At 41.1% G+C, this 25417-nt stretch overlaps 3 protein-coding genes across 14 annotated transcripts in view; 1 reads left to right on the top strand and 2 right to left on the bottom strand.

The window, feature by feature from the left end:
* Window positions 1–1967: 1967 nt before the first annotated feature.
* LOC105282337 (potential E3 ubiquitin-protein ligase ariadne-2) lies at window positions 1968–6113 on the bottom strand. Its single transcript, XM_020032680.2, has 7 exons — window positions 5906–6113; window positions 4897–5526; window positions 4585–4816; window positions 4376–4493; window positions 4062–4286; window positions 3610–3822; window positions 1968–3534 (listed from the first exon to the last, which is right to left on the bottom strand). The coding sequence occupies exons 2-7, from the start codon at window positions 5411–5413 to the stop codon at window positions 3379–3381; spliced, it is 1461 nt and encodes a 486-aa protein (XP_019888239.1). The 5' UTR covers window positions 5414–5526; window positions 5906–6113; the 3' UTR covers window positions 1968–3378.
* Window positions 6114–6838: 725 nt separating this feature from the next.
* LOC105282339 (DNA-directed RNA polymerase III subunit RPC7-like) lies at window positions 6839–7944 on the top strand. Its single transcript, XM_011344239.3, has 2 exons — window positions 6839–6972; window positions 7072–7944. The coding sequence occupies exon 2, from the start codon at window positions 7086–7088 to the stop codon at window positions 7713–7715; it is 630 nt and encodes a 209-aa protein (XP_011342541.2). The 5' UTR covers window positions 6839–6972; window positions 7072–7085; the 3' UTR covers window positions 7716–7944.
* Window positions 7945–10342: 2398 nt separating this feature from the next.
* The window catches only part of LOC105282341 (nascent polypeptide-associated complex subunit alpha, muscle-specific form), a 45133-nt gene continuing 30058 nt past the window's right edge, over window positions 10343–25417 (bottom strand). For 8 of the 12 annotated variants that reach the window (XM_026970931.1, XM_026970938.1, XM_026970933.1 and 5 more), the window contains 4 exons: window positions 21428–21820; window positions 17770–18039; window positions 17381–17637; window positions 10343–17283 (listed from right to left, as the gene is read on the bottom strand). In XM_026970931.1, the coding sequence (XP_026826732.1) occupies window positions 16867–17283; window positions 17381–17637; window positions 17770–18039; window positions 21428–21820 (1337 nt within the window). In that variant the 3' untranslated portion in view covers window positions 10343–16866. Of the gene's footprint in view, window positions 17284–17380; window positions 17638–17769; window positions 18040–21427; window positions 21821–22993; window positions 23177–25417 lie in introns of all 12 variants that reach the window. The other 4 variants (XM_026970937.1, XM_026970940.1, XM_026970936.1 and 1 more) reach the window with 3 other exon arrangements.

Below are 25417 nucleotides of genomic sequence, written 5' to 3'. Positions count from 1 at the left end.
ATGGAATGGAGATATGGGGATGAAAGAAGAGGGAATGTATAGAAAGACTGAAGGAAAGATACCTGAGATGGATTTTAGGAGTGGACAGTAGAACGCCGGGGTATTTGGTGAGAGAAGAGCTGCAAAGGGATAAATTGAGGGGGAGAGCAGGGAGAAGGGCATAGGGATTTGAGAGAAGGCTGGAAGAAGGGAGAGGAAGTGAGTTGGCGAGGAAGTGTTGGGAGGAGTTAAGAGAGAGAGAGAGAGAAGGGGTAAGGGAGGAGAGGAGTGGGAGAAAGAAAGAAGAATGCACTTTGAGGATAGAGGAATAAAAATGGAGGAACTAGAAAGGAGGAGAGAGGAGGGAGGTTGGGGATATGAAGAGATAGAGAAGAGGGAAAGACAAAGGCAAAAAGAGGAAAGATGGGAAAGGATTATGGGGTCGAATTATAATAGGTGGTACAAGATTGTTAAAGGAGAGGAAATTCCGGGGTATTTAAAGAAGGGGTGGGGAGAGAGTAGGTGGAAGAAGGTAGCGAGGTTCAGATTAGGAAATGAGGTGAAAGAGGGAAGATACTGGGAAGGAGAAGAAAAGAAAAGGTGTAGATTATGTGGAATGGAGAAAGAGTCATGGGAGCATATTTGGGAAGAATGCAGGAGATGGAAAGCAGGGGGAGGTAGCTGGCAGGGCGCGGTGAGTTGGGTGTTAGGGCAAGAAGGGGAGGGAGAAGGGTGGATGAGAGAATTAGAAGAGGAAAGAAGTAGGTGGTGCAAGGAAGGAGGGGAAGATGGAGTGATGGTATGAACGAGAGGGGTGAGAGAGAAGGTGAAAATAGGGGGGAGGGAAGAGAGGGAGGAGAGAAGGAGTAGTGGTTTAATAGAAATAATATATAATAAAGGCAAGAGGAAACGGAAGTCCAAAAATGGGTGTGTGTGTGTGTACACGAGGGGTGCGGACGTGCACGAATGCCTGGGCGTTTGTGCAAGTTCGCAAGGAATAAGTAGTGTAAGTTAGTTGTTAAGTTAGTTATAATGTAGTGTAAGTTAGTATGTAAGGAGAATTGTAACCTACGGGAACAATAAATCATTATCTATATTAGACTATGAAAGAATTAATATTCTTTCGAAAGCGTTACAACGAAAATCCGTTCAATTAGCCTCTGCTCCGCCATCTTGGTTGATCATATCCGTCGCAATAGCCTTCAGTCCCCCCACCCCTCTTGCTTCACCCCCGCAGAAATAGGCTCCGTCCATATATTCCTACGTGAACAAAAGCAATCTCGAGCTTCAACGATACGTGCTTTGATGATTGGACAATTTCGGTACAAAAGATGCTTCATGTTCGAACAACTCGAAAAAGAATCTGTTATTAATAAGTAATAACATAAAGACTGAAAGAAATAAGAAGAAGAGAAACATACAAAATTAGATTGCAAAAGGAGAAAGTTGGTCCCTGACTCATATCGAACAAGAGAACATCGCGCCGCGAGTCAAAAGGCCCGCTCACGTGACAGCACTGCCATCTTCAAATTTTGAATTTTACCTGCGCGCCATAACGCGATCAAGATGATATTGGAATCATTTTATGGAGCGGTTTCATTGTTGATACGTAACGAGATAATTTCGAGAAGTACTAGTCGTCGTCGAGATGAGACGTTTGGTTCATCGAAGTTTGGTGAGTCTCGACATTGCCTGTTACACTCGATACATTGGCAAGAGCACACATAAGACGTTCAAGTCTCTTGTTGCATCTGTGCAAAATATTGCAAAATTATAATGAAATTAAAAAAAATTAATGAAATACAAGTTAATTTTCCAGCTAATCTCTGTGTTTCTGTGGTACAACAAATTCGATATACGTTTGTGCTTGCTAATAAAAGTCAGGTCATTCAGATTATGTACCATTTTGGCGCACAATCGAGTTCAAACTTAGTCGTAACGTATAACGAATACGTTTGACGAAATTTCATATAAGAAAAAAGTGATACTTTCAATTATATAGTCGTTATTATTAGTATTAATTTACAAATAGTTTAATATATCCTTATACAATATTTACTTCTCATTGCACATTTGTACAGAGAAGGACAAACCAGAAAGATCTCTTTCGCATTACGTTTAATTGTCTCTCGATAGATCTCGCGATCTTAATTTGCAAAGCATAGTGTGTGTGTGTCAAGTGGCTTCTTTTATTTCCTTTATCGGCACATCGTGCTTATTACTTTGCATTCTCACAGAATTTTCGATTGAACATTGCCCTCTCGATAAGCATCTTTCAGCTCGCGTTTGTCTCGTCAATAGTAACGCAATCGTCATCTTTCGTCCTTTTCTTCTCCAAACAGCTTTAAGAAATGAAAGTTTAGTTACTGCTAGATGCGTCACGAACGTCTTTGATCGTTGCACGTGTACTCCTTAAAATCTAGTTTCATAGAAAACGGCATCGTAATTTTTCTTCCTTCTCTTCGTGTACACTTGAAGAGAGAGAAAGAGAGAGAAAGAAAGAAGAGGAGAGAGAGAGAGAGTGTTTCGTGTTGGTATGTACACGGCAGAGTGATACCATTTTACCTCTTGGCACCAATGTACTTAAATTAGGCTACCGGCTTTCCTTTTTATTCGCGGTCACTGGACGTGAGCGTATCCTAAACATTAACAATACTTTGAATAAAGTTCGGAGGAAGAATCGCGAACCGTGAGGATACAGTCCCCCGTTTGAACGATATTATTTCTTATAGCTGCATGGTGCTCTCTATCGAACTGCACAGTTATAACTTTAGTACAAATATATATATATATATATATATATATATATATTTGTACTAAATACAGTAGATACAGAATGAGAAATGAAGAGACCGTTTTTCGCTGTAGCGCACTTTGGAAAATACTCTTAGACTAGGAAAGAAACACGAGTTTTACATGAAATTTTTTCAGTCAGTCAATACAATTAATACTTTCCTGCGAATTTTGCTACGTGAAATCCTCAGATTTTTGCAATTTAGGTAAGTCAAACACACACGCACGCACACACAGACACGCACGTACACGCACGCAAAACGTTTACAATTTGTTACCGCACAAGATGAATTATTACGAATTAGCATTGATTCCAAATCGAAAACAATTTCCAGCTTTTCAATTCACTGACAAATGAAAAATGACATCTGATGAAACTTGAAGATTGTTTTCAACGTGGAATCAATAATAACAACCCTTGCGGTTCCCATAATTCTAATCAGATTCGGCGCTTATGGCATCGCTAAGTTATCTTTCATATAATACTCAAAATCACATCCTCGTAGGATCGGCTTACTACAAAACAGAAATATAATTTTCATTTTAATACCGTACAGTATAGCGCGAGCTTAATGTAGCCCAAGGAGAAAGTTGGAGCTCAGCTAATTACACCTCCAGGAAATCCTTTAGCAAAGTAACGCGACGCTTCTCTGCGATATCCATTTGATTCTCCAAGTCTCCACGATCCGTTGTTTCGGCTCGTTCAATCTTCCACGACAAATTCTCTATTTCAGCTTCTAATTGAGCTTGCTGATACTCAAACTGTTGGCAGAACAAGGGCCTTTCATCACACACGTTCTATTGAACATTAATGTCGCTGCTATCGCGAGAGCTTACCAATTCTTTGCGCGGACCCGATTCCATGTAATAGGCATACGGATACGTGTACTGTAAGGTGTAACGGCAACGTGCCAAGAGCGACGCAGCCTCGAACAGATGCTGCCAATCTATCCACGTACCGCTCGCGTTCATCACCTTCTGGTTGATTCTCATCTTGATATGCTCCGTCGTTTGTTCCTCCAGCTTTAGCGACTTGCTATGATTTTCCCACTGAGGAAGCAACAAACATTTGACGCAAGAGTTGACAAGATAATTCCAATTACTTGGAACTAATATAGAAATTATTAGTTCGCCAGTGGAATCATGAAAATTGCTAATATTTTAGCGAGTCGATCAATCCTGGCAATAATCTCGATGTTGCAAGATGTCTAATCGAAGAACGGAGTTCCAAGTAATTGGAGCTGCGGACTGCGCGTAAACTCGGTCGCGTCATCATTAAACATACTCACTCTCTCGTAATAATGGAGATACTTTTTGAGGGCTTCCCTCGCTTGTGCATGAACGCTCTCGTGCGCGATGTTTGGATTCTCCTTGTAACGCGAGCACTCGTAGTACTCGCTACCGTGCGCTTTCCAATCGCCAAGGCACATCCAGCAAAAGTCGTGTTTACAGTTGTAACACTGCATGTGATTGCAACCGCCGTTTTTCTCTATGCAGATGTGGCATTTCGGACACTGGAAAATAATTTCGCAAAGTTAATTCAACGCTAAAACTTGATTGAGCAGCCATCGAGTTAGCCTTTTTTTTACAACGGCATACCCACATCTTTGGTGTGAGCGCTAATGTAATTGGCCGTCTCGGAATCATCCGCGCACTTCGTCAGCCACTTCTTGATAGTACCGCAATCGGTGGGTGCGTGATAATCCATGCTACATCGGAAGCTAAAATTACAAGAGAGTGCATATGTATGCGACGCGAGTATCATCATGAGAAGACACGTTCATCGATGAAAAGGCCAGAAAAGTCATTTACCAGAATACAGTTTTGCACGATGAACACATGACCCTCTTTGCTCGCTGCTCCTTCGAGCGCAAAACTATTTGGCAATTTGGACCAGGGCAGAATCGCAATTGCGGATGAGACTTGACGTAATCGCAGAAGGCAAATTGTTGATACCTCTCTCGCATGTTAGGCTTAGTGAGTAAGGAAAGGACAAAGTCCTCCGGAGCTAGTACGATGCAATTTTGCGCCATGCAACTTATGCCTGGGCAATAGGAGGAGAATGTCTCGGTGAGTTCTTTCTTTTTTCAATGATAATAATAATAGCAATGAAACGTTACTCACCGGTAGATATACCTTGAGTTATTTGTACTTCGAAATGCATACACCAACAGTCTTTGCAAAACGAGTGTCCACACGTGAGCGTGGAGAACTTGTCTGCGGGTAAAACTACAACGCATACTGAGCACATACCACCCTTCTGGTCTCTCAATCCGGACACTTGTTCGGGAGGGGTGGGTTTAATCTTGGAATTAATTAATAAACTGGAAGCATTGGTGTGGTACTTTGTCACGATGTCCTGCAACGACCAGTTGTGTGCGTGTAACAACACTTTGGCTAGGGATGGCGTTATGTGAAGGCTAGTGCTTAGCATCTCTACACTCTCGTTCAGCAGTCGTTCCACCTCTTCGACCTTCAGGCAGTCGTACACCGCGTACTCCGGGTCCCTCCTATTTTGCTCGGGATCCCCGTCGTTGTCCACTTCGCCATCCCACGGTTGAACGTTGTAGTAGTCTTCGTAGCCCGGATCTCCACAGTCGGAGTCCGAACAATCCATCTCACTGTCATTCTCGCTCGACATCTGCGTGGAAGGTATCCTGACGTGAGCCCACCTTTGAAGAGCTTTCGATCTTCAAGCGTTCAATGTAAAATCGAACGTCGCTGCGCTACGCGTCCGTCAAAGTCTCGGGGAAACTGTAACGTAAACACACAATTGGCATAACCTTGTACGTTCTGGGACGATCGTATGGAATCGAGCGCAAGGAAACGATCGGACGACCGGACCGCACCGAGCTACGCGAGGAAGCTAAACGGGACAACTGTCTCCGCACGCGGCCAACGATGCGCGACGAACACGCGTTCGTTCGGGGTGTCCGTCTCGAGTTTGCGTCGCTCGAGAAACGGAACTCAACGTGTCGCTGAATCTCTCGTGCTTTCACGATACAAAAAAAAAAGATTATTTTTCCGTCCCTTTTCCCGTCGCTTGGAGCGAGATGCCAAACGATTCCGTCACGTAAATGCGCGACGACTGCGTCATGACAATGGTTACGAAGGTTTACGGTTTGCAACCCACCTTTAGTCGCCTGTCGTTCTCCCGTGTCTCCTGTATCAAGAAAACCGCACTTATGCATTCGACTGTTCGGACGATAAGTAGATGAAAACAAGACCGTAAGCCCGAGTGGGAGATCGTACACGAGCGGTCAAATTAATATTGTCCTGGCAAAGTGCGGCCGCGCGAGCATGCGACGGTGTATCCACGGCTCTCTTCCCCCCCCCCTCTCTTTTTCCCCCTCCTCGGTCATGAGTGTGACGATGCGTATGTATGTGCGTCGTACAGATGATTTTCGTTTAATTTCTCAGCAGTGCTCGATAACTTCCGAAATGAGACGTCGAAGTTACTTGACGTAAAACAGCTGAGCTATCTTTGCGCGCGATCTTTTTTGTTCGCAGAAAAATGTCAAAGAAACGTAAATGCCGCGGGATTTTAGCTAGAAAGGAAAAAATATATACTGGATACGAAATTGAATTCCTTTACCCGTGCTTTGCGGAAGAAAAATAACCGATTTGGAAACTAGTAACATCGAATGTATCGAGAGCTTCCGAGAGAATTTTTTATTATTGTCACTTGTAACATAATTCTAGATACTTGTTAGCCAATAGGAAAACCGTATCAGTATCGAAAATTTCCATGCTTTTCTGGCGGCTGCACTGTATTTCGACTCGGAGGTATCGATTCAATCGAACGTACAACATACGTGTTTCCGAGAAAAAGTGCGAAGGGAGGGGATGAGAGAACAGCGTGTTGTGCGATGCTTGTTGACGCTCGTGTCATAACCTATTAGGCGCAAGTTGAAACTTGTCAGCGATCAGGCGCTATGCCGGAAACGGTATATTATGACGAGATAGAGATCGAGGATTTTGAGTACGATCAAAGCGAGGAGATTTATTATTACCCGTGTCCGTGTGGCGATCAATTTCAAATATCCCTTGCCGATCTGATCGCCGGCGAGGAAGATGTCACGTGTCCCTCCTGCTCCCTTGTGATCAAAGTGATCTACGACAAGGAGGCATTTCGCGCCAAGGGGGAAGAGCTCGAGAAGAAGGACGAGGGGAAAAAACTGGCGACACAGACGGCTTAAGGTAAGTCGAGTAATCTTCGAGAACCTTCAGTAGAGATAGGTTAGGTTTGCGCATTTTCCATCGATCAACGTTGTGACTTTTCGAATGATTTCCATCCAGAACGCGGAGACAAAATGGCAGGGAAAATGGGAGGACGTGGCAGAGGCAAGCCCGCGATGTCCTTCTCCATGGAGCAGCTGGGTTTCTCCAAAGGAGAGGCACTACCAGCGCCGGTCTTGCAACCATCGCCGAGCTACCCCCCGTTGGATCACAAACCTCTGCCGATCGAGTTGACGACCGAGATGAGCTACATGGTGGAGTTAAAGAGGGACTTTGCCGAGTACATGCGGGAGTCGCCGAACAACGTACAAGCCGTCGTATTGAACGAAGACATCGAACGGTTTTGCGAGGATTACGAGGAGTCCATCGCGAAGAGCAATAGGCTGGAATACGACTGGAGCAGAATGCCCGTGGAACTGAAGTCGTTGCAAAAGCGTAAGCTTCAACAACAGAGCAAGAAGCGAAAGCAGATGGACGTGAACAAGAAGCTGATGGAGCTGGAGAAGAAGGAGAAGAGGCAGCAGACCAGGCTCGATGAAGGGGAGGAGGAGGAAGAAGACGCGGAGGAGAGAGATACGGGCGTGAAGGAGGAAGAGGAGGCGGATGAGGAGATGGATGAGGGAACCGATTACGCGAACGAGTACTTTGAAACTGGCGAGAGTTATTTGAGCGAAGACGATAATGACGACGGACCTACCTACTGATACGCCTACGCGTACCATAACGCATTTTTCATTTCAGTGAGAACTCGATCTGCATTAGTAGTTGTCGATAAATTATTAATAATTATAATTATTGCTCTTGTCACCATTGCAAATATCGCGTCGCGAGATGTATCATCTCTAATGTACATAATTGTATTATTCATGAGAGAGATTGTATATTGTATAAATTTTCTATAATAACATCGTATAACAACCGTAATAACATGGATTAATTTTGTTTTTCTTGTTTCTTTAACACTAAAACGACCAGCACATTGAAATTTCGGCCGAATGCAGCATTTTTGATGAAAAATTTAAAAACGATCGTTTGACCGGTATGGTAGGTTTAGTGTTAATCATTCTCGATTTAGCAACAGTTGGCACTTTTAGTAAACTGTTAGCAGCTTAGTAAGTTGCCTGAAAATTTTCTCGAGCAACGAGAGACTTTCCGTTGCGATTTTCCTTCGACTTACCTTTGTCAAGAGAGCGGTAAGAATCCAGCAAACACTAAGTAACAGTAATATACATGTTAGTTATAATTTCCCACTCAACAATGTAATTGTTACATAACACGTATGTTATGTTGTATTTATATTAATGAGTAGGAAATTATAACTAACATGTATATTACTGTTAGTTTGTGTTTGCTGGGAAGAGTTATCGGTGCGACTCAAAGTACAAGATAGCGAGACATGATTAAAGCAATCCAGATACAGGAAGCGTCGGCGTGTTCTTTATTACGAGTATTTAAATTTCTAATATATAATAGATAATATATATGTATATATAACCATAATATAATTTGAAATCACTTGTAATAAATGTAATTTACGGAATACTAGAATGCGACCGCGGCAAATACGAACACAACGTGACGTACGGATCGAGTAAATGGAGCGGGACGAAGGAGGTGATAATGGTAGTGATGATAATGCTGGGAATGTAGTAAAGTTACCCAACTCGCGTGTTACGTATCTTATCGAGTTACGATACCTTGATATTAAGTATACCGTTCTCGTTTTTTTCCTTTCATCTCATTCGGAATCTCCGTCCATGAATGATATACGTTTGGATTGATTGATCGCGACGGATTATAGAGACAAAACAAAAGTGAAATCGTCTCGCGATCCGGAAATGTTTCCGCATTATTTAGAGAGCCAGAAGGGAAACAAAAATTGCATTTCTTCTTTACAGAATCGTTTCTTCTTTACTGGCCGCAACGTCATGGCTTTTTCATGGTAAATTTCGGCACAATTCGGCAGTAAATTCAACAAAACATTGCAATCTTGCATTGGCTCACATCGGTCAAGCTCAAATTCTTTACAGACTCAAATTGTTTACAGTTGCCAAGTGTGTAGCAAAGTGTCTCGATGTTATAACGCGAACGATTTCGACTTGATTGCCCATGACGAATTGTGCTCTATTCATACGAAATGATAGCTGCATACAATCAACTATGTAATACATTAATTATCCTTGCATTTCTCCAGTATCTCTAAACAGTATAAGATTTATATTAGAAATGTATCACGGTATCACGCGTGAGCGTGAGCGTATATTATATAACTGATTATTTACAAGCAAACATTATTAAAAAATTAAATATATCACGATATTTAACATTAATAAAATTTTTTGTGTCAAATTATATAAAAACAGGATGCTGCAGACTGATGTGTGTGTGTGTGTGTGTGTGTGTGTGTGTGTGTGTGTAGGTAAAGATCATCATAGCATAGTTAAAACAAACTTAAAAATAGTCCCAGCTTACACTGTTTAGAGTTACATTGCGATAATCATTCAATCATGCTTTCCCAACCGACTGATGTATTCTGTATACAATTCGAGAATTCGTCCCTGTGCCTGAAATGAATTACTTTTCGAGCTGTACTTTCTCCCTTGCGCTTCTCGTTTAATTTAAAACGAGAAAGAAGTTTCGAGGGAAGGTGCAGCTGAAAAAAGTGGAAAAGACTTTTCGTTCGTGTGGTTTACAATGAACTATCAGCTCTGTGGACCGTGCAAACGCTCTGCAAGGAAGAAGTTTTTTTTTCGAAATTTACGTCCAAGTATCACGATTATAATATCATGTGTATATGTTTAATTATTCGCAGCGGTTTCGTTGTATTAACGTGACACGCTTATACGGAGTCTCGCAAGATATATATAAATAGTGTATAAATACAACGAAAAATATAATTTTATAAGATGTAATCCTTTCGTGCTATAGACGAAACGATCCGTCTGCGCATCTCTATCTCGTTTTAAGCTCGTTTATCAGTAATCGTTCCTTTGCCAGTTCGCAGCATGAATCGCGTATCGCAATCAAGGCAAAGATCTTCTATTGAAACAAGCCAATACCATAAAACGAAAGCCAATACCAAAGTTGGTGCTTTGGTATTAATCTATTAATCGATTGATCAGTCAATTACTATTATTAGGAAATTTCTCCATTTTTTTACGTTTTTAATAAATAGCACGAAGTAACGTTTTTGATAAATAGCATAAAATAAGTTGGAATAACATTTACAACAAATTTACGTAACGATCCATCATCGTAACGAACGAGTCATCGATGTACTTTCATTCTTAGAAAATTAATTTGAAATTGTTTGCAATTATTTGCAATTATATCCCCTTTATAATTCCATTTTATTTATAGATAGGAAAATCATTCGATGATTAATTGGCAACTTATTATGTACGCATGCCAATACACACGCTTGTAAGATGTTAATCGTTCTCTCTTGCTTCGTCATTATTCGTACAGTTGTGTTAGATACGTTCGTATAATTGTTGATTTCGCACGTTAATATTCGTAGTATCACCAGCGGAACCTTTTCGGTGACGCTAGATCCTTCGGAAAGTGTCTCTCGACTTGTCTTGAGATCTTCGTCGCGCATTTTCGCATAATTACAAACAACAACGTGCCAGCACGCCAATTCGTCGTGACGAGAAATTAATATAAATTATATTAATTTATATTAATATTAATTAATATAAGATAAGAATTCATTCTTTCAACAATCCAATCTTTTCTTACCGTTTTTTATCGTTATATTCTCGAAAAAAAAACGGAGAAACGTGATAAGGGGAGCAAAAACATGGAATATTTGTCGACGCACGTGTCTTAAAAGAGCTAGCGTTTAAACTGTTCCATTTTTTTTATCTATATCCTAACGATGATAACAACATAGTGCATCCAGAGAATACCAGGACATGAGCACGAAAAGGAAGCAATGCACGCGCGCGTACATCCTGAATACACTTGGTCAACTATCAACGATATTCATAGTCCGACCTCATGCGCTCGCTCTAAGGGTGTTGTCAGCTGATAAAAAAGTCTTATTAACATCTACATCGAGTATGAATATCGCTCTTTGATATCACTGATATCACTCTGAATCTCACGACACGGATCAATGGCTAGACACTTGTTTTATCGTTCATCGAGAACGATATTTCATGTGCACTCAGAAACAAACTTGCGGATCGACACGACAGTGTAACAATATCATATTGAAGATGCCAACAACAAAGGTGTTAGAAACGCGATGGACGTAGTGTGTCTTCGAGTATCGCTTGGTCATTTCAGATCGAATAGTGATCGGTTCTACCCACGGTGTGACATTCTGAAGATCACAGGACAGGTCAGCTTCTGAACTTGGATGGGCAGTGTAAGCTTGCGAGATGCATCTTTGACATGTTATAAGCGCGGCTATATGCCACTCCTCCCGTGTAATTATTTTTATTATTATATTTTTATAATATAATTATTATATTTTTTTCTTAAGACAGCGTATTGCTTGTGTCGAACGCTTAAATATTTATTGTCGAATAATGGAAAGAACAAAAACTCGTTTTATACATTTTCGATATTTCTATCCCAATAGAAGATTTAATATTATAACAATAAATATAATTTCAAATTGATTAATTTCCTCATTCGGAGCGGAGCTGCGTAAGCAGAGCTTATAACAATGCGCGTTTCGTTGAAAAAACGTGGATGCCAAATATCGCATTTCGCGACACAGAATGCAATAGGAGAGTAATCGCATTGGACTTGCGTTGGATTGAAGCAAAGCAATTTGGAGCTGCAGCCAGTTCTTTCATCGTCACTTTCGTCAACGATGCTGCGAAGCGTCCGTGTCTGTGATGGAATCCTACTAGTGGAATCTAAGAAGCCGAACGACACGAATGTTTAAGAGACATTACGAACTGTCTGCGAAAATAGCTTGAATCTTTGTAATTTTTTCAGATATCCCATGGACATTCTTTATGAACGGTATTCATAGTCTGATCCTTTATTACATTTGATATCATTTTTAAACTTGAACGTGCTTATTAGCCAACTATTAAAAAAGTTGATTAGTATCTCGAGGTATATATAAGAACGGACTACGAATATCGCCCTGTGGTCTGTGACTCACGTAATTTCGTGTCGTTTCGGAAAGATTGTCGACCTTTGTCACGTATCGCGTAAATAATGGAAGAATTCTCTCGAGTTAAATCGATGAAATCTCTTCAGCTAAATCGGAGCCGCGCGACTTATTCTCTAAATATCACTTTTCTTTTTTTTCCCTTTTCTTTTTTTAATTTCGTGGTTCGTTTTAAGCATTTCTTCGACACTGAGTAAGAATACTTAATTTCTGTTCGACAATTGCCACATTGAAAGCCGAAAGGCGAACGTACAAAGAGGATCACGCACTCGTTTAATAAAATGTGCCGCAATGCTACACGTTAAGTAAAGAATTACTCTCTTAATGAAAAATTAGGCCGAAATCTTACGCAATGGACTTGTGGACTTTCGCAATGGAGAAAAGCTCTATAACATACGGTTCATGCGAAGGTAGCATGTCACAGTGATTCACAGATTTGTTTCCCACGTGTATCTTTTGTACAACTTCCAAATTATACATTACTACAAGAACAAATGTAAAGTGGACGTTGAAGGCGACGAAATAATTTTTATAATTTGTTTTTATTTGCAATATGCGTAATATTTATAAAAGAGGAATTTAAATTATATAAAACAAAGAAAGGGATGAATGAAAACATTTGATAGGTATTTCATATCGCGGAATCAATAGGCTTTTTATGTTTCCCAATTAATTGATAACATAAATCTGGCTAAGATGAAGTGACATATTCGATTATAGTTTTGTGAGACGCCGTCGCGCGTCGTGTTAAATCTGGGAATCACTGATGCACTTGAAGCTTCCACAACAGCTAAATTATCAGATGAGCCAGAAACTTGTTCATCTTTCCTATCATCATCAATCTCACACAGACATCAACGGTTACTCTTACCATCCGAAATCGTGTTCACGTTCAACTGTGACTGTGAGCAACAAACGATATCATTGCCAGCGATCGTTGCTTTCGAAGCGATTTATCTTTTATCTTGAATGCTGTTCCGTTCATTGGATCTGTCTCATCGGTGGTTTGCTCATTCTTACATATGTATATATATAGATATATTTATAATACTTAGCGATGTGTTTTCAGTATTATTATTTAGTATCATTACTGTTATTACATTATTATCGTTACGCTGCTTCACTACGTTTGTTGGCTTTTGGACGTGGATCTGGATGGAGTGCGGTATATACCGTATGCGCGCGTGTGAGAGAGATAGAGAAAAGCTCCACCGAGTCGTCTTTTTCCTGTTTTGCGGCATCCCTCAGCGAGGATAAGCGGGTGTTCTCCGAGTTTTGTTGCAAAACGCTGCAAAAACATCTCGGAGATGACTGCAAAAAGAACTTTCACAAATCTTCCTTTTTTTTCACATGTTTAACTAATCAAATATGTAATATGTGTGTGGTACCATATGTTGAAATATTTTAAACGTTATTTTAAACATTACTTGAAATACCGAAATACACACTTGTTTTTAATAGGAATTTCGATATTTATCGTAAGTTTGAAAGATCGAAGAACTCTCGTCTATCGAGTCAAACAAGTTGAACTGTGGAGTGAGCGTAGATCTTTTCTCATCGCTGTCACCGTCATCGTGGTCTTCTTTCAAGAGAAATATGTTTAAAAAAATTGTATAAGAAATCAGACGGAATATGTAGCGTACACGGTGGGTAGGTAACGTCATTCGTCTTTCTTTGTCTTTTTTCTTGCTGTTTTCAATATGTGATGCCTATTCGCTTCCATTTCAGATAACATTGGGCAATCATCTTGATCGATCCGAGAATAAAATCGTGTTTTTCACATCGTTATCATCACACACACACACACACACACACACACACACACACACACACACAGAGTGACTTCATAATTATCCTTAATCGCAGAAATGCTTGACTATGTGTACTCTGTGTGAAAAAACTCTACGCCTCTCTACAGTAATTCACTTTTCTTTGACGAGTAACAATCTTCTCAGGTCTAAATTTAATCGTAATGCTTTCGCGGAAATGCGGCTAAGACTCACGTTTTTCGACCATACGCGCCAATACGATTTGCAATTTTAAACGATCAAAGAGAAAACAATCGCTTTCGCTTCTCGAAATATTTTTTTTTTGCCTCAATATAATAGTAATCATGTTGCTTGGAATCGTTAAATTTGCGGCGCAGTCGTTCTCGTTTCCAATTTCTAAAAATAAACACATATTAATATTTGTTTTACAACGGCAAAATAAGAAATCTTTGAGTTAAGTTATTGGATATTTTTTTCGTGAAGAAATTCGTTCGAAACGAAATCACGAAAGTGAAAGTGTCGATATTTAGTATGGAGATGAAGCAAGTTCTTTCGTGACGACACACATAAGGAAAGAGAAAAAAAAATTGCTCCGCGGTTCTACCGAGGATTCCGCAGATCGCCCCATATAACACGTGGACTCTCCTTCCCCTCGGTAAAGCCTCCCACGCAAGAATTCCAAATGATACTTTGACATGTATATACATATTCCACGCAAGTAAATATATCGCTCATTTGCTGCAACAATGACATAACTCAAAACTTGTGATTTTTCAGGAGACACGATTTAAAGTTTTGAATCGTTATAACTTTCTACGAGAATTTTAAAATACCGTATTGGCATAATTGAATAAAGTAACGTAAGATAGTAGAAAGAAAAAACTATTATAATGGATTTAATCACTACTGTGGATTCTCCTGTAACCCGAAAGCAACTCCTCTTTAGACTTATGACAATCTTGTTAAAAATAGCTTTTAGAATATGACGTAAGTAAAAATATGATGTTCTTGTTAGGAAAAAAAGCATATTTGGCAAGCTTTCTCCCTGTACTAATAACTCAATAAAAGCGATTTGCAGCAAATGAGCGATATGTGTATCATCTTGATGAAATCAAATATATAAAAATTGTTCAATTTCATTGCGACTACTACTTTCGTCATTGCTACGTTATAAAGTGTCTCGACAATTATTACACACAATATCGCACAATGTGCGATATCATTCAATAGAGCGACAGTGGATCTGAGAAATCGTCAGCACAACGCCGCATTTTATTTATAATCCGCGAGTGCGATATCCCGTAATTGTATGCACATAAGTATACGTGTTAATAATATTGTTATATTTCTATATCATGTGTGTGTGTGTATATATATAGACTTATATAAAACGCATGAAGCGGTATCCGAAGGCGATAAGTATATCCTTCCCGGTTTCATTGATTCTTAGCGACAAGCCGTTTTTACCTGTCAGCTCGATATTTAGTTCCGAGTCTTGTCTGAAAAAGAATTCGGGCTTAGCTACGGGTGGATCCCTCGTATATGGGATCACTTAAATATCCTATATAACGTCAATGTTTTTTCGCACGAATGCGTCTTTCGTTTAAACACCGTTCTTACGTCCGTGTAACGAAGAATTTCTGCGTGTACGCGTGCATGCGTGCGTGCGTGTGTACGTGTATGTATGTTTTTATGATAAGTATGAGTGCACTCTATCCTTTTCGAGACAGTTTTGCGAAGTGAAAAATTACGTACTGCTTAAAAAAAAGTGGTTTTATCGAATAATATCTTCTGATTTCGTTAAACATTTCCTCTCAGAAAAATAAAATGTGCAAATACTCGTCATGTAACGTTCCGGTTGCGTAGCCTATGAAATTTCACGATGATTTGCACAATCGCTCATTAGTCGGCAAAGGAAAGACTAGGAACATGTCGTGGCGTGTGTGTACTCGTATGCGTGTATCTGTCTATTTGTAATCCGTATATGTAAGCATGCGTGAGAGTGTAAATGGTTGCATCATTCGAGAGTCATTCTTCAGGTTGAAACGAGATCGACGCATTGCCTGCACGCGTCATCGTCATCGTTATATAAGCTTCCTATATCGGTCTTCCGAATCTTTCACCCTGACGTATCCTTGTCTGGAACTATTTTTTTTTATCTCTAATGCGGATGCGCAAATATCCACGATACTGTCCTACGGTCTGCGTTTGGAGATAATAAGGAAGAGCACACAGAAAGCGATTTCTCTCTCATTTAATGATCAATGATCCGATAGACGCCGAGTCTTTGTGCCTTTTTTCGAGTATGCGTCATCGCGTGAATTACTTTCCTAGTCTAAGATTATTCAGCACCGTGTGTCGATCTTTAATTCAATCAGTGATCAATGATCGATCGTAGTTTGAAGCTCGGGAGTTCTGCATCCATCTTGAATCAAACAGCAGGTTGCTTGTCAAGTTGCCTTTCTATCGTTTGATCTTTTGACGAACGCCTTCTTCATTTTTGCGACAGCATCCTCTGAGAGATATTCTCCCGCTTATACGTAATACGTTATTTTCTGACTCTCCGCAGCTCTCGAGTGTTTTCGGAATCCGATGTAACACCGAAAACGTAAAGAAGCTCGAGAGATCTTCTTGGCGAATGTCTCCAGTCATCACGAGTGACCGAGGAACGTGAACGAGGAGAATTCTCTCAGAGAATTCGCGAGAACGCCAATACGGCGTGTCTCTCTTTTCACTCGTCTCTTCCTTTCTCCTTCGCTCGTACGCTACTACATTGTCGCTCTTGGAGCAATCAGGAAAGCACGTTAGTCAAATCGACCCCCGTAAACGGGCGGGACAATGTTCTTCTTCTCATTTCGCAGGACGTCACTCCGCCATTCCTTCCGAGATGAGAGACGTGGTATCCCTGGTCGTCTTTCGCCTTGTTGCTTCTAAAGGTTGTCGCGATTTCTAATTTTCCGTGTTGCCGTTATTTCCCTTTCCCCAAAATTTGTCAAAGCGGTTTCGCGCCTTCTCCAGAACGTCGCTCGCCGTTGAACGCTGCGCCGAGCCCGGCACGATCGCAGGTGCCTCCAAAACGTGATAACCGCTGATAGTGCTGCCACTTCCATTGCCACCTCCGCTGGCACTTCCGCCACCACTTTGAGGCGACGATTCGGCCTCGAGAATTCGGTAACTCTGCTGCTGCTGCTGCGGCGATGCAGACGATGTCACCGTTGTCGTCGTTGTCGCAGTCGTCATCGGCACACCGCTCTCCTTCTTCTCCACTTGGAACGTCGGATCTTCCAGGCGTTTTAGATTCGTCGCCGGTTTTGTCGACGGCTCCGGACTCTGTCGCTCTTTCGTTTCCTCGACGATATCGATGACCTAGGAAAATACACAATACACGCTCGTACTAGAGTATCTATGCCAAATTGTTATTTTATTTTATTCGGAAAAGTGATATAACAGTGTTATGTCTGACCTTTTCGGGCATCGTGGGTGGATCCTGCGCGCTTGCGGGTAACGGACTGTCCCTCTCCGAATCCAAGTCCTTATGGCCGTTTATGCCACTAAAACTACCGAGCGAGACGCTCTCGCTCTCGGGCGACTTGTAACCAGAGTGTTGGGAATGTTGGGACTTGTGCTGGGCTGCGAGCTCCGGTGGTGCGGATTGCGGCGCCGACGGTACCGATGAGGGTGCCCAGGTCTTTGCCTCGCTATGCGGACGCGTCAGGGGTTCTTGGAAGAATGACGTTACTCGTTGATTGTCAATGAAACACGCGCAACTACTATCTAATTAATGTCTAATATTATAGTCTCTCTCCTGAAACGTTGCAATTTGCGGTTTTGCGATTGGTTTATTCGCCTTACCTTCCCGGACATTTTGCGTGACGGTGAACGTCTTGCCGGTGTCGAGGGGTACGGTCCAGTTTACGGGTTCCGGTGAGCGCATGATCATCTGTTCTGGCGATTTTACTCTCGTTGGCTCCGGCGGACTCTTCACCACCGGCTCGTCGTCCAGCCACGGACTTGGTTGCGCGGTGGACGCCGGCGGTCCCTGCGTCGTTTGCGACGGCGGCGTTGAAGCGACACTCGAGTCTCCTCCCGTGACATCTCCGTTTAGTTGAGGCTCCGCCGTCACTGGAACGCGGGCGAACCGCTTTATCATCGATGTAGATGAACGTCTCCTAGCATCCCCGAACCCCCCTCCCACATCCCCACGCATTAGCTTGCACTCGATCACGAATCCGACGATCGATTCGTACACTTTTCACCCACCTTTATCATTATTTTGCTTTTCCTGCGTGCTATTCTTTCATTTCACTCGCGTTTACTCTAATGACGCAGGAGTGTCGTCAATACGATCAACAATTAATAACGTCCCAGCTGTAAATTTAATTGTGAATTCGTCGCTTTTTGTATTGTTCGTTTTGCGGCATTATGTTTTCATCGTCGTTATCGTCGCAGCGGCAAACTTGCTATTGGAGTTACGATGATGGCCAGATGCCAGCAAGATGAGAAGGAGATGATGACGAAAAAGCGCAAAATGTCCCATACGTTGCTGTTAATCGTCACAGTGTCTTTCGTCCCTCTGATTGGTCGGCCGTCATGTGAAATTAAATAATTATTTATTATAATATACATGAATGAGTGTGGCGCGGTAAGGTTGTGAATGTAAACCAAGTCCCCTTCTTGGCTGTATAAGCTGAAGTAATAAATTATTATTAGTATTTCTTTCTTTATTTTAATCTCCTTTTTTATTCCATGTAAGTTATTTGCACTCTTGCGTTTCGATTAATCCTAATTCCACAATTAATTTAACTGGACCTTTATTCTACAATGGACACAGCGACTCATTTCAATTTAATATGAATAAAGTGAGACTAACATGGTGAATGTCACATGGCAACCGACCAATCTGAGGGAGGAAACGCCTTGACGATCAGCAGCAACGTATGGGACATTTTGTGCTTTTTCGTAATCATCATCCTTCTATCTTGCCGTCATCTTGCACAATTCCTTTTCTCTGGGTTCAAGTGTGTTTTCGCGCGATACTCACATTTCTCAAACTTGCAACAGTGCTGTCGGGAATTATTCGTGGACGTTGTCGATTTATGTCTCTTCAAATCTAACGTGAGTTTAGTGCATATAAAACTAGATGTGAGATTATGGCTCGCAAGAAGATTATTTTTCGCTCGTTATTGCAGATTGTCACCTTGACATCTGGTTAAGATATCAAACAAACGTTTCACGGCAATTTGACAATTTATAGAAATATGACAAATTATATAGCTCGAAAGAGTCAACGAAAAATTTTCTTCTATCTCTTGTGTACATCAATCCTTATTGAATTCACATTAACGCTAAGAGTGCTAATTGTTTTGCGCTACTGCGACGAGATATCTCTACTTTTTTTTTTCACGACGTAGAAAACGTCGAGCTTCTCGAAATATTTTTGCATACTATTCTGAGTATTATTAAGAACTTTAATGCCGGCAGGCGAATTCGAGTGCAGGCGAAACTCCCACAAGAGTGTCAGTAGAGAAGAATACGTGAGAGTACTGCGAGAGTAATATAATACATATATATCCCGGACAGTGTATCGGAGTACTCGGAATGCAATATAAAGATACGCAACAATCTATACAGATACACAGACACGAAGAGAGAAACGGAGAAGCACACAATGCGAATAAATACGTGTACATGTTACGTGGTGTGCAAATGTGTGTCGCGCAACAGGTTGACGACACTTTCATACACGATGCATCGTTTTCGTCGTAAATCGTGGAAATGATCGCTGGAGCCTTCGCGATTGAGATTTTTCTTCTTTTCGGCACAAAATATTTTGTGCTTCATCGTTTGCTTATCCAGCAATCAAGGATAAGACGAGAAAGACGGAAGAAGAGAGAGAGAAAGAGAGAGAAACTTACTACTTGCATGATAAATGAACGGTTTTGTTTTTCATTTTTATAAAGGATACTTGCAAATACATTCGGAAAGAAGTCTTTTCGATGAAAATGAAAACAGTAGTTCTTTTGTGAGCATGAGGAAATTCTTGGCTTTACTTTATTCTTCAGCTCAGACGTGGGGAAGCTAATGATTGCAAGTTTCTGTGACCGAATTGTATGGATTATGTATTAATTATAGAAGCGAGTATTAGAAACAAATGACAAATCAATAAACCCAATGTGATTGATTTTCTTGTATATTTCTTTTATGTCTGCAAGAAGCATAAAATCTTCCACTCTCGCAAACTTTATTCCTCTGTGCATGGTCAATGCGAGGAAAAATTTGCAGCAAGTTTTTACGTGAGAAAGAATAATGTGCATGTTGTTTGGGACGTGGCAGCAGAGTAGTTTCGTCATAAATGTACAATAAGATGTGAAACGATAGACTCCTATAATACGATAAAGGACAATGAGAAGAATCGTGTATTGCTTTCTCATCATTCGCCTTATTCGGTTGTTTAGCTCGCGAGCTTTCTAAAATTTATAAATTGTCTCGGTACACAAAAAAATCATCATGATGCAAATCATCATGATTTATGATAATCATGATTTTTTATCACAAATTGAAAGTGCCTTTGCAAGAATTTCAAACAGCATCCAAAGTCCGTCATTTCGATAAGTACGACCGTTATTACATTTGATGCCAGATTATAACAGTAAAAAATATTATTACATATTTTATAAATTTAAGAATTTCGTACATTTCTATAAAAATGTACGAAACTCGTCCGATGATGAAGATTATATTTGATATTTCTTACTCAATGTCTGGCAGGTTATTTCACAGATAACGTATCATGAAAAACGTGATAGTAAACTTGAAAGGAGGGTGGAATTTTCACAAGGAATATGTATATAACTACAGCAATAAATTGTAATTAATTGCATGTGTAACAACAAACTGAAACGTACGTACGTAAAAGCTCAAATTATACAGTTCATTTGGAATATCAGATCATTCTCACGTAATTGATAGTTAAATTGATCGTTGAATGGATGGGATTAAACTTTGATTACAACAAATTTGTCGTTAAAATCAGAATTAGTCGACAGAGCTACAATTTATTCTCTGAATGTTATATAGACACTTATTTCAAGGAAAAAAGGGTCACTCATTGTTCTAATAATAACGACGCTCTTCATCGTGTTTTCAAAAGCATAAAACCAAAATGATTACTGCCATAATCATAGATTCCGAATATCAATATCAAGTAGACACTCTATCATGCAAGGGTGAGAGCACACAGATGGAAAAAGAAAATGACACAGGTTGATAAATAACAGAGATACACAAAAAAGAAAAACAGAAAGAAAGATAGAGAGAGAGAGAGAGAGAGATAGATAGATAGACAGAGATACATGGAGTACATCGGCGTACGTGGTTGCACCAATGTGCAGATACAGAAAACAGCGAGCACACGAAGCAAAGGCTGGCTGGACAACGTCAAGAACGTAAAAGAGCAAAAGACTATATAAACCGAGTCTTTAACCGTGGCACACGGCAACATGCTACTTACTAGCTTGGACGGCAGTAGTAGCGGCTCGATTTGACACGGATCGCGTATCGGAGGATGATTTGGATGATGGATCATCGCCGGCGGCTGCAGCCGCAGCTGCTGGATGCCCGCGGGCCAATTTTGTCTGAGCCTCGTCATTCGCACCTCGGCACCTTTGGCTTAAATCTTTAACGCCGCGCTCCGGCCTGGCCGCAGCGGCAGCGCCCGACGTAGTAGGTGGGTGATGGGCGCTCGCATGAATCGAATGCTTTATCGGGGAACGTTTTACCGAAACCGTACTTGCGCTAGTATTGTTAACGCTAGTGACAGTGGTGGTGGTGGTGGTAGTGATGGTGGTTGTGGGTTTAGCATGATGAAGAGGGCGATGAGGAGGGACGGTGGTCGCGAGGAAGGCTAGAACATATCGTACAACAAATAATATAATGGATCAGTAGTGTTTCCTCGGATCTTTATTATTCTTTAGTCGTCTCTCACCGCAAGTGTCCCTTGGAGTGCCCCTTCGCTCTCGCGAACGTCGCGCGAACGCAGAAGCGAGAAAGCTTCCAAGGATCAATGACTGATCATTCTTTTCGTTGCAATAGCCTATTCAAATTCTAAATTCTATCGGATCTCACGGAATAACATAAGCGAGGACATTGTGCGATGCTCTTGTAGACTCTGTTATCTTTGCGTTTGGAAGCCAATGGGGATAAGGAGATGGGGTGTGATCCGAATTTGATATATCCTAAAATCGAATATATGCGAGTTTAATTGTAACTGTGGATAGACAGATTGCGTACAAGTCACAGATATTATTATCATGTTCCTTATATTCCTCTATAGTGAGGCATCCTGGTGCTATCGATATTCTTGGCCTGATGTATTATATCGCTCGAATGCGCACGCCAATTGATCTCTTGTTCAGTTCTGTTCAAGGAAAAACTGTTTTATGATGCGGGTCAAGATTCTTTATCATGTATCATGTCATGCTTCAACTATTGAGCATACACAAGCAGTTTGTACTCGAGCCAAATATTAGAGTAACACTCGGATGTACTACATGTGTAAAATGATTTTCCAGATTTTGAGGAGAATTCCACGTGAGAGATTCGTGATTGTCGACACAAAAATTTCGCTATGTGGCAACACGTGCGCAGGACTGTGTACTTTGACTGTGGATTTATCGGTTATCATGTCATGCATCGAAAACGGTACAATACATGGCGACAGCGGTGGCGGCGGCGGGGGCAGCAGCGATAAAGAAACGGGAAAACCAAACATGTGATGGTTGATAGAGAAAAAAGAGTTGCGCGCTGAGAATCGAGTCGAGCCTCTAATGGTTTGTGGCAACTGGTCCGAATCACTTTGATCCGTAGAGCAACTTCCGTAGGTATAGCTCAACGCGTCAAAGATCACACGAGTATTACCGAGAATGAGGGTAGGGTAAGTCGGTAAGTGAGTGAATCGTAAAAGGAGAGGAAGAGAGAAGGAGAAAATGTGTTGTTTGGTATGCAATAATTCTGAAAATGTGAAATCGGCACGAGTTGGGCGGGCATCAGGTACGTTGCCAGGTACCAGTGAACGTACATTTACGATGCACGGCTTGCGGGGGCCTTCTGCGAGGTGGAGCAGGCTTTGGGCCCGAAGGTGGCGGCGGTAATGGCGGTATAGACGGCGTTGACAAACCAGTCGCCGAGGAAACCGGAGTCGCGGGTTCTCTTATGCTCCAACGGACACGTTGGCCTGGGCCCGCCGCGGCTGAAACACCCGCTGCCACTCCTGATCAATCCAATTCACGACACCTTTCCCCATGATGGTATATATATTCGAGAGAGAGAGAGAGAGAACTCGTGAGAGGAAAATCAAGTTTCGTAGATAGAGCGAATCATCATTTCGATTGAGGTTTAATCGTGAAAACTTTGGCAACGATGGGAATTGATGACGATGATGATAATGATGTAATTGGTAAATGGTGGTAATGGTAATGATAATGGAGAGTACAAATGAAATGCGTAAGAACCAGAGAGAGATTTTTCAGAGGTTTGTGAGAGAATGGCAAACGTATCATTAACATATGATGACAATTATTGAAAATGTGCAATTTATTACCTTTTATGATTATTCTCATTTAATTTAAATCACGACTATGGACGATTAATTAACAGTTTGAGTGACAACATATGTACAATAAAGAAAGATAAGAATTCACGGAAATAAAAGAAAACTTTTGACGGTTGTCGATAGAAAAGGAACGTTAATAGTTAACCGCTTATCAAACCAACTGCGTTTGCTTGGCATTTTCCACATATATTTTGCAATCGTCTTTGGCATTTGAGCGATTAACAACATAGCAATGTTCCGATTCGCAAATATTGATAAGATTATGTGACACGGGAAATTTCTGCTAAACGTTGCGCGAACAAAAATTGCGTCTGTAAAGTCTGCAATATGCAAAGCTAACATTGTTTATCCATAAGTTATATTATTGGTATTGTACATATTATATTTATCTCTTTTCAATTTATTTCATTAGAATTGTACTTGTGTGTTGTATTGCTTGAAATTTTAATTTATTCTAAATCTTGTTTTAGTACGATTAACATTAAGTAATAAAAATAGATAATTACAGACAGATAATGTTTGCTTGATAATGGTATTATGATAAACGACAAATGTAATGACGAATGAGGTGGATCAATGTGGGAACCTATTGTCATAATTCGTAATATAGACTTTGATCGCACAGGGTGATGGAAATTGGGCGAATAATACATCGCACAAGTAGTTTTCATACATATCGATAACTACTGATACTAGACGAGAGTTTTAAAGGCAGAGGCAAAGAAATAGAGACAAATAAACAGGATTATCATGCATCTGCCTAAACATTAATGACAACGCAGTTATGATAATCGACGCTCACCGCGCTGCAAACGCTTTTTCTCAGAGTATCTTAAGCATACATCGAATGCACTTCATAAAAATAGCTTCGCAATTAAATATTTCGGTAAATATGGAGAAGTACCACTTCACTATAAAAACTCCAGTTTTTTATCAACAAAATTAGTTTAAAAATGATGTTTTATGAAAGTCTTAAGGGGGAGGAGCAAAAGTTGTTTATAAAGTTTATTAACAAAAATTTTGATGATTTTGATGATTTTGCACGAATTTTGAACTGTTCACGTGAAAGAAAGAGTTATGGGTTGAATTAGTAATTAGTTAATAAGTTAGATTTTTGGTAGCTGGTCACCACTAGAGAAGCAACCCTGTCACAAAGATAACGTGGCTCATCACCGATAGGGGGCGATTTCAAGAAAAAACAGAACTCGCAAACAAGAAACTCCCGGCCGACAGAATAAAAAGGCCGAGACTCGAGGGCCTAGCACTTCCGGCGTTCTCCTCTAGCAGAGGAAGAACTTTTTCGGAGTACTTGTCGTAAGACGCAGGAGAATGCAAACAGATGACAGCACTACGACCTGGATGGAGACGATAGCCATCACCAGCGGCAGCGGCTAAGACAGCAGTCACGGAAGCAGCCAGCGTCGTTGGAGCATCGGTCGCAGTAGTAGAAGCCACCTCCGGAACAGTCAGCAGCAGCGAAGTCTCGGCAGTCATCAGAGCAGCCAGCAGCAGCAGCGGCGAACCCCAACATTAAGGTTGAGAAAGTACCTGAGCTCAGCGGACTGGCGAGTCCTACCGCTTCTCCAGCATCACCGAACCTTTCCTTACCACAGCCGAGGAAAAGAGCCTGCAGTTACGAGATTGAAAGCTCACTCTCTTGGATATTCCGGCGCCTTGGATATAACAAAGCCCAGACTGATGCTGATATCTTGAGACATCCGGATAAGGCGATACAGCCCACCAGCCCATCACTTGGCACCGGAACCAATCTCGCCGCTTCCGCCGTCACTAGCCCGGCAAGTGTGCGAGCGGTTCACACAGACCGTAGGGCCAACATGGGAAGAAGCTTATCAGAGTAAGTCCACAATCGTAAGCCAAGGAACGCAGACT

This window comes from Ooceraea biroi, chromosome 7 (genome assembly GCF_003672135.1).
Source record: "Ooceraea biroi isolate clonal line C1 chromosome 7, Obir_v5.4, whole genome shotgun sequence".
NCBI lineage: Eukaryota > Metazoa > Arthropoda > Insecta > Hymenoptera > Formicidae > Ooceraea > Ooceraea biroi.
The sequence above is the reverse complement of the archived record's forward strand: the minus strand, read 5'-3'. Positions and strand labels throughout refer to the sequence as shown.

Bases quoted from the DNA above. Each gene is read 5' to 3' on its own strand.
- LOC105282337 (XM_020032680.2), bottom strand. From the start codon at position 5,413: ATGTCGAGCGAGAATGACAGTGAGATGGATTGTTCGGACTCCGACTGT. The intron at 4,817-4,896 runs GTGAGTAACGTT...CCTATTGCCCAG, and splicing joins AACTCAAGGTATATCTACCG to GCATAAGTTGCATGGCGCAA. The intron at 3,535-3,609 runs GTAAGCTCTCGC...TTCTGCCAACAG, and splicing joins CGGGTCCGCGCAAAGAATTG to TTTGAGTATCAGCAAGCTCA.
- LOC105282339 (XM_011344239.3), top strand. From the start codon at position 7,086: ATGGCAGGGAAAATGGGAGGACGTGGCAGAGGCAAGCCCGCGATGTCC.